At 62.9% G+C, this 8,587-nt stretch overlaps 2 protein-coding genes across 2 annotated transcripts in view; one reads left to right on the plus strand and one right to left on the minus strand.

Moving 5' to 3' along the window:
- Window positions 1-854: 854 nt before the first annotated feature.
- CHLRE_13g591350v5 (uncharacterized protein) lies at window positions 855-4,930 on the minus strand. Its single transcript, XM_043069769.1, has 5 exons — window positions 4,460-4,930; window positions 3,803-4,239; window positions 2,586-3,201; window positions 1,929-2,097; window positions 855-1,707 (listed from the first exon to the last, which is right to left on the minus strand). Exons 1-5 carry the CDS (start codon window positions 4,673-4,675, stop codon window positions 1,415-1,417), a joined length of 1,731 nt encoding a protein of 576 aa, XP_042917744.1. The 5' UTR covers window positions 4,676-4,930; the 3' UTR covers window positions 855-1,414.
- Window positions 4,931-5,040: 110 nt separating this feature from the next.
- The window catches only part of CHLRE_13g591400v5 (uncharacterized protein), a 10,212-nt gene continuing 6,665 nt past the window's right edge, over window positions 5,041-8,587 (plus strand). Inside the window, exons 1-8 of the mRNA XM_043069770.1 lie at window positions 5,041-5,184; window positions 5,507-5,794; window positions 6,230-6,355; window positions 6,736-6,906; window positions 7,166-7,227; window positions 7,598-7,738; window positions 8,058-8,147; window positions 8,454-8,538. Coding sequence (XP_042917745.1) covers window positions 5,112-5,184; window positions 5,507-5,794; window positions 6,230-6,355; window positions 6,736-6,906; window positions 7,166-7,227; window positions 7,598-7,738; window positions 8,058-8,147; window positions 8,454-8,538 — 1,036 coding nt within the window. The 5' untranslated portion in view covers window positions 5,041-5,111. The remainder of the gene's footprint in view (window positions 5,185-5,506; window positions 5,795-6,229; window positions 6,356-6,735; window positions 6,907-7,165; window positions 7,228-7,597; window positions 7,739-8,057; window positions 8,148-8,453; window positions 8,539-8,587) is intronic.

An 8,587-nucleotide genomic window follows, 5' to 3' on the forward strand; every position in this document is an offset into this window, starting at 1 on the left:
GTAGGCCGCTTTGAACGTAGCGTGTTTTGTGCTTCCCATGTCATGACCTCAGAATTGAACACCTTCGCTACGCCTTAGTATCAATACTAAAATGAGCTATGTTCACGCTACAGCGGCCGTTTATAGCTAAACGCTAAACCCCGAAACGATGTCTCTGCGGAAGACGTCCAGCGTTCGCTTTAGTTTACCCCGATGAATTGTGCACATGTAATAGGTTGTGTTCATTGGTGTGGGCATAGACTGTGACGAGAAGGGGCCGGGGCACCCGAGATGGCCGAAGCGAACCAGTGGTTCGTCCGGCTCGCTGGCCGCTTCTGGGCGCCTCAAAGGACGGGCTTGACTACTCCAGTTGTTGTTTATATCCCACGCCCGTGAAACCAGGAATTGGTGCTAGAAAGACGACAGTTACTTGTTGATTTGCTGTGTGGCTGCAGCTTTCAGCGGACAAACAGCAGCTTAAGAAAGAACAACCTACACGCTTATATGATTATGAAACAAATTAAGACGAAAAGAGGTTCGGTGGGTTCGCCCATGTCAGGCCGTGTCAACCGGCACGCCCCCAGCATGTTCCCCCCCAGAGGGAGGAGCTTTTCTTCCTATGGGTTTGGCTTTTCTCCAAACAGCTCTCCAAGTCAGGAAACGTGATGTGTGCATGGGTTGGCTCGCGTCTGCTGGATGTCTGTGCTGGGGTTGGCCCAGGGATGCGGGATGAGCCGGCGACCAATGCGTGGATGGCTGGGTCGGGTCGGCCCGGAACTGTTGGATGGCCGGGCGGGCACTGTCGCATACCCCGGTCGGGTCGCCCCCAGGTAGGCAGGTTATGTGGCCGGGCTGTGCTGGATGCCCGCGCCGGCTGGATGCGTCTCCGACCCCGATGCCCTGGATGGCTCGCCCAGACATCCCTCCCACCCTCCTCAAACACTCGCTACACGCGCTCGACGAAAGCATGACGGTTAAGGATGAAGAAAAGAATCCGTCACGGCAGCGGGCTACCTGAGGCCCACCTGACGCCTACCTCGACCTCCCACTTCCCAGTCACCGACCCGTGACACTTTTCATGTCCCATATACACTCTCGAATCCACGCACGTGGTCCCCCTCGCTCGCCGTGAGCTGCTGCTGCCTGCAACTCCAGCCGCCTCAGCAGCTAAGCATCTATGGCTACCATCAGACCGTTCACGCCCATAAACAGGCTCACATAGGACTTACGTCCACCCCAGATTGCCGATAGGACACCCGCCAGCACGTAAGCTCAGGAGGCACACGTAGGCCCTTCCCGCTTCACACCCACCGCCAACATTACTTTGTTGTTATGTCATATCACATTCGTTTCTTAAGCAATAACCCTAACATTCCGCCGCTTCCAGGTCCTTAAGCTCGCTACGCCCATCCCTCCTGCTACGCGCTGTCGTGCTTCATACTCTGCCGCGCCTCATGGCCGCCGCCACCCGGGGAAGCTCCAGCCGCAGCAGCAGCCAGACATCCATCGCCACCATGAACCCATTCACTCCCATGAACAAGCTTATGTAGGACGTCCAGCCGATGCCAGCATACAGCACGCCCGCTAGCACCACCGCAATGCCCGTTGCCAACAGCACACCGCAGTCAAGAACGCCCTGCGCCAGGAACTTCTCCTGCGGCTGGTAGGACACGGCCACCAGCGCCGACGCGCCCACATACGCCCAGTTCCAGCCCAGACCCACCACGGCTGCAGGGAGGGAAGACAACAGCAGGACACCGGGTGTGTTACAACAAGGATGAGGGAAGGCAGGAATGATAGGAGCCAGGAAGCCTTCCCGGCGCACCTGTTATACGCGTGGCATTCATCCAGTGCTAGCTGCCGTCCCTCCCACTGCAACACCCATCCCACTGCAACACCCATTTCATGCGCCACCATGCGCACCACCACCCTGATCACCCGCGGCTCACCGTTGCCGGCAAAGTAGATGCCCAGGGAGCGGCCCGCGAAGAACACCGCGTTGCCGCCCAGCTGCAGCAGCGCCCCCAGCGCCATGGTCCAGCGCGCACTGACCAGCTGGATCACGTGGCCCGTGAACAGCGAGGGGACAAACATGCACAGGATGTGCACCTGGATCACCTGTGTGCAGACACAGGACCAGACCGTGAGACCAGACCAGACCAGATTAAGATCATTTAGGCATGTGGGGACTACAGTACCGGAATGATAGGAGGTACGCCGGGCAATGTGGCAATGAATGACCATTTGCCGGTGATTGACGGGCCCGAGGGCGTACCGGCCACTTGCCCGGTCCTGGTGCAGCCAACCCCATAGCCTGTCCCTGACACGGACCGTGCCCCCGCACAGCCACCCTAAGGCTCGTCCCTGGGCAAAAGCCTGATTGCCACCATACGCCGTCCTCCGCCTTTTTTCCTGTACTTCAATCCAAGCACCCGCCCTCCTCTTCACCCACCCTCGTCCCGCAGCCTTCCCCCGCCGCGTCCCGCCGGCACCACCACCACCTGCTCTCCACCACCACACGACAAGCCCCATGACCACCAGCACATAGCCCTCCCCCCCCTCCACCCCCCCCCCCCCCACACACACACAGCGCCCACTCCTCCCACCTGTGTGGTCTCGCCAAAGTCGAACCCCGAGTCCTTGAGCGCCAGTGGACTGGCCGTCATGAGGCCAGCCATGCCGCCGTACGCCACAGCCGCCGTCGCCGCAGGCACCAGGTAGCCAGACGTCAGGAACAGCGCACGCAGCGGCCGGTGCTGCTGCGGCGGCGGCGGCGGCGGCTGCGGAGGAGGAAGAGAAGGGTGCGGAGGAAGAGGGTGCGGGTGCTGGGGGTGTTGGGGCTGCGGCGGCGGCGGCGGCTGTGGCGGCACGGCCAGGGCCGCTGCTGGTTCAGCAGGCTCCGTGCTGGGCGTGGCGGCACCTGATGCGTCTGCTACAGCTAGCGGCGACCGCTGGCGCTGCCGCTGTTGCCGCCCTGCGGCCGCAGTGCCAGAAGGGTCGCTGTCGCTGGCGTCACTGCTGTCGCTGCTCTGCGACAGCGCCGTGCCCGCCTTGTTCAGGCGTGTGGCGGCTTTAGCCGCATCTGCCGCGGCGGCTTTATCTGCGGCTGCGGCCGCCGCCGCGGCGGCCTTCTCCTCCACCAGCTCCGGCGTGCGGTGGAACTCCAGCACGCACACCAGCACCACGTACAACACGGCCAGCCCCGTCATGTAGATGTAGGTCCTGTGAATGCGCGTGCGTGTATATTATGTGAGTGTGTGTGTGTGTGGATGTGTGTGTGTGTGTGTGTGTTAAAGAGCACAAGGAAAACGTTGCGCAAAGACAGTGTATGCGATGTGAGTGTGTGTGTGTGTATGTGTGTGTGTATGTGTGTGTGTGTGTGTGTGTGTGTGTGTGTGTGTGTGTGTGTGTGTGTGTGTGTGTGTGTGTGTGTGTGTGTGTGTGTGTGTGTGTGTGTGTGTGTGTGTGTGTGTGTGTGTGTGTGTGTGTGTGTGTGTGTGTGTGTGTGTGTGTGTGTGTGTGTGTGTGTGTGTGTGTGTGTGTGTGTGTGTGTGTGTGTGTGCATGTGTCTACCGTATGTGTGTGGTGGAGAAAGGCAGAGGGACAGACAGGTCATCGCCGCGCTAGGCAGGATGAGAAGGGCGAGGTCGCGGGATGAAAGACGTGTGTGCGTCCCCTCCCCCGCATCCAGCCGGGCGGCCCGGACTGGGCTGGTGCGACCCGCGGCGCCGCCCGCCGGTCGCAACAGCAACCACTTCTCCACAGCCTCAACTCTGTGCGTGCCTCCCCAGATACCTGTCCCCTGTCCCTCCACAGTACCCACCCGACATAGGCCGGATCCATGGCGTTGCGTGTGTGCCTCGCCACCTCCGGCCCAGCCACCGCCGCCAGCACCGCCCCCGTCACCACAAGCGACAGCGCCTGCGGCTCCGAGCCCGCCGGCGCAAACTCCAGGGCCGCAAACCGCAGGTTGTTCGCCTGAGCGAACGACACGCCCAACGGAATGCTGCCAACCACCAACAGCCACAGCAGTTGGTAGTTGGCGGCAACCGCCATGAGGCCAGCGCCAACGACGGCGGCGAGCCCGGGGGCGAGCATGACGACCCGCCGACCCCTGGTTCGCATTAGGAGGGTGCCGGGGGTGGCGGTGAGGGTGGCTGCTGCCATCATGATTCCGGCGGGGAGGGTGGACACGGCGTCGCCGCCGTAGGCACGTGCGGCGAGGGTGGAGGTGGAGAGCTGGATGAAGATGATGGAGACCTGGGTTTCGAGGGGTGGGATAGGGTGAAGGTGGTAGTGGTGGTGTGCGGGGGGAGCAGGGGTTGAGGAGAAGGATAGGAAAGCCGAGGGCGCGCGGCGACGTGGTAGGGTTGCAGTTCACACGTGCACAACAACCCCCGCCCCTCCCATTTACGTAAACCCACGCCTCCTGCCCCTGCACCTGGCCCTGCCCCCTCGCACAGACGCCGACTTCTCCCACCTGCAGGCACCATCCCATGGACAACCCCAGGATGTTTAGCCACCGTCGTCGCCAGCTCATAGCGGACGCCGCTTGTGGTGTGGGTGGCAGCGGTTTGAGCCCCGCTGCCGATGAAGCCGGCGCGCCAGACACACTGACATCACCGTATGCGTCTGTTTCAACAGTTACGGCAACCTGCCCGAGCGCAGGCGCGGCGTTCACTCCGCCCTGGCTCATCGCAGTCATTTGCAGCTCGCAGGATTACTTCAGTTTGGCATTACTATGCACAAGATGCTACCATTGATTAGAAACCATGGTCAAAGTGTAAAAGATTGAACGCGCAGGCACAGGGCGAGGATGTTGCGAACGTTGTTTCGCGACAAGAAGAGTGTTATTCTTAGCACGCTGGAACAGTAATGAACCACTATTGCAACTGGATAACCAACAAACTTTGGAACAAGGACCAATGGCATAGCTGACGATGCCATCGGACCTCGATTCTCACGAAGTTTAGGGCTCTAACGGCTTGCTGTTTTTGCATGCATGTCCACTTCGGATTTGGAGTGAACCCGCGCTCGCGCGCCCCCAACGCCCGGGCTAAACTGTAGAACCGCGTTTGGGCGCACCGCATGCAATTTTCGCAACCCAGAGCGCCAATTTTGCTTCATCAAACATGGATTCTGAGCTTGACTTTACGGGTGCCAGCATCGAGGAACTGCGTCACGCCGACGATGACTCGCGCGGAGGTGAGCGAATGCAGGCTTGCCGCGGTTTGGCCCGGGACGCTAGACTCCGTCTCATTCACGTCGAGATCTATGCCATATCGTGATAAGTCAGCTTAATCCTGCGTCACCTCAGCCCACGTTGGCACGAACTGCACCTCCGGCGGGCGCGCTCGGGGTACCGTCCGGGCCTTGGGGTCCCCCGTGCACCCCGCTCTCCGTTTCCTCTTTCTTGCATCACCAACGCCCAATCCTCCACTTTCCTGCCCCTGGACTACTTCGTGCCCCTGACCTATCCCCGTCTTCCATGCGTTTTGGCTACCCCGAACCACCCTCGGCCTCGCAGCCAACCCGGCCCAGGCGCGGCGCTACCAGCCGCCCCAGGCGCCCAGCATCCAGCTTCCCAACCAGGACGCAGAGTACGTGAACCACATCGCCATCGACATCGGCGGCTCCCTGATTAAGCTCGTGTACTTCTCGCCTGATCGCGACGAGGCGGCCCGCGACGGCAACGGCGGCGGCTCGGAGGGCAGCGGCAGCGGCTACTCGCCCTCGTCCTCGCCGGAGCCGGGTGGCAATGGGCTGCTGTCGCAGTCAGCGCGGTCGCTGGGGCAGCAGACCACACAGCGAGGAGGTGGGCTGCGCGCGCGCGTGCGCATGCACGTTTGTGTATGTGTATGTGGGAGGGGGATGAAGTGGGGGATGGGGGGGGCTGTGTGTGTGGCAGGGGGCTGTGCGGGGGACGCTGTGTGGGCGGCTATGGAGGGGGCTGTGGGAGTCTAGGGTTGGATGGGGCAGGGAGGCACGACCATGGGCGTGGCTGTGTGGGCAGGCATGCGTGGCAGCAATAGCTTGGCGTGTTCCCTGCGCATGGCGGGGCGGATTGGTCTGGTCCAGTGGACGGGCGTTCATCAGGCAGCTGCAATCCCCAGCGGGTCGGGGCCCAGGGCGCGCAAGGCGAAGTCTCTCGACAGCGGCGCCGCGGCTGCACAGGCCAGGCCTTACTGACAGGCAACCTTGACACCTTGCGGCCGCAACCCGCGCCCATCCACCCTCGGCCTCTCTGCAGGCAAGCTGCACTTCTGCAAGTTTGAGACCAGCCGTGTGGAGGAGGCGATCAGCTTCATCGAGGCCAAGGGGCTGCACCGCTGCAGCGGGCGGCACGGGACCAAAGAGATGCGGGTCAAGGCCACGGGTGGGTGAGGAGGTGTGCTAGGGAGGGGGCGCGGCGCTGGGGGTGGGTGCTCTGGGGTGAGGCAGGGTGTGCTTGGGGATGCTGGGGCGATGGTGTGCTGCGGGGTGGGCGTGGGGGTGGGGGTGCGCTGAGGGGGTTGTGGGTGTTGCAGGGGGACTGCTGGCGGGTGCTTGCAAGGAGGTGCTTCCCTCCGTGTAGGATAGGGCGGCCGAAGCGCTGCACCTCGACCCCTCCCCTTCCCCTTGTCATGGCTTCTTTGTCACTGCGTGTCACTGCTCACAATGCCCCTTTACTTCGCTACACCTCTGTACCAATCTTGCAACCCCCCCCCCCCGCCTTCCCCACCCCATTCACGCCATCCTCCCCACACCCATGACCAGGCGGCGGCGCGTTCAAGTACGCGGACGTGTTCAAGGAGCGGCTGGGCGTGGTGCTGGAGAAGGAGGACGAGATGGGCTGCCTGGTGTCGGGCTGCAACTTCCTGCTCAAGGCCATCCACCACGAGGCCTTCACCTACGAGAGCGGCCAGACCACCTTCGTGCCCACCGGGGGTGAGGCAGGGGGGGAGGCGGGGGCGGGGGGGGGGCTGGGGGGGGGGGGGGGGGTTCGGGGTGTGTGTGTGTGTGGGGGGGGGGGGGGAAGGGAGTCCATCCCAATCCTATAATAAACCGATGGGGTTGTGGGTAGCCGGTCATGGAGAAGAGAGTGAAAACATCATGAGTATGAAGTGCCGACGTCCAGTGGGAGTGTGGCCCGCCCGCCCGCCGCACCAACCAACCAACCAACCGCCTCCCCCTCCCCCCCTTGCAGAGGACAGTGACGTGTACCCCTACCTGCTGGTCAACATCGGCAGCGGCGTGTCCATGGTCAAGGTGGGGGGGGGAGGCGGAGGCGGGGTGGGGGGGAGGGAGATTGTGAATACCAGCCCAAACCAGCGGGGGGAGAGGCTGGTTGGAGAGAGGGCAGGAGAGGAGCGGGGTTGAGACGGGTTGCAAGGAAACGGGGTGGCGTGTGTGGGGGAAAATGTAGGGAGTGCACGGTCGGGGCATAGGATGTATCTCTCGTGGGTTTCTCGGCAGTTGCGATTGAGGACCGGGGGGATGCGTCCGTCTTTGACACGAACCGCCACAGCGGCACCACGTGGAGCTTGGCGGCGGGACATTGGCTTGGGAGGGTTGGGAGGCACACAGGGTGCTGCCCTGCCCACATTGTCGTACGTGGTGTGTCTATGCGCGCCTGCAGGTCAGCGGCTACGGCAGCTTTGAGCGCGTGAGCGGCAGCAGCATCGGCGGCGGCACGTTCTGGGGCCTGTGCCAGCTGCTGACTCAGCGCAGCAACTTCGACGAGATGCTGGAGCTCAGCATGTGCGGCGACAACGCCAGCGTAAGAGCGGGGCTGTGCTGAAGAACGAGTCGAAAGCCGAATTGAAATGACTGTGTGGGCGTGCATGTGTGTGTGTGGGGGGGGGGGTGGGTGGGTGGGTGGGTGGGTGTGCATCTGGGTGTGGCGGATAGCGGTTCGCAGTTGGCGGATAGGGGGCACTGACAACCGCATCAAGGGGACCTACCCGGTTACACCGCCACCGCACCGCCCCCACCTCCAACCCGCCCATCCGCCCCGGCTTGTATCCTGTCCCCAATGGAAACAACCTTGCAACCCCCCCACCTGCCCCCCACCCCCCACCCACCTCCCCCACCCCCAGGTGGACATGCTGGTTGGCGACATCTACGGCGGCCGTGACTACACAGCCATAGGGCTCAGCGCCACAACCATTGCCAGCAGCTTCGGCAAGGTGCGCGGAGGGGGGCCGAGTAAAAGCAAAGGAAAAGTGGAGCCTTGGGGAGTGGGATAGAGAGAGGCGCGGGGGGGAGCCTCGGGTGGGAGGGCCCTTGGCTCTGTTGGACTGAGGGTCCGTTTGATTGGCGGGTCGACTCCTCTCTGGCCGGTCCTCCCCCTGGCTTATTCAACGCCGCTAGCCCTCATCACCGCATCGTCATCATCAGCCTCCACACTGACACACCGACACACATTTGCCCACACGCCCCACACGCCCCACACGCCCCCTCCCCCCCCCCCCCACACACACACACACCCGCAGGTTGTGTCGCAGGACAAGCAGCTGTCGGACTACAACCCGGCCGACATGTGTCTGGCGCTATGCCGCATGGTGGCCTACAACATAGGTGGGGGGGGCAGGAGGGCAGGGGGGGCAGTGGGGAGGGGGGCAGGGGG

This window comes from Chlamydomonas reinhardtii, chromosome 13 (genome assembly GCF_000002595.2).
Source record: "Chlamydomonas reinhardtii strain CC-503 cw92 mt+ chromosome 13, whole genome shotgun sequence".
In the NCBI taxonomy this organism is placed as follows: Eukaryota; Viridiplantae; Chlorophyta; class Chlorophyceae; order Chlamydomonadales; family Chlamydomonadaceae; genus Chlamydomonas; species Chlamydomonas reinhardtii.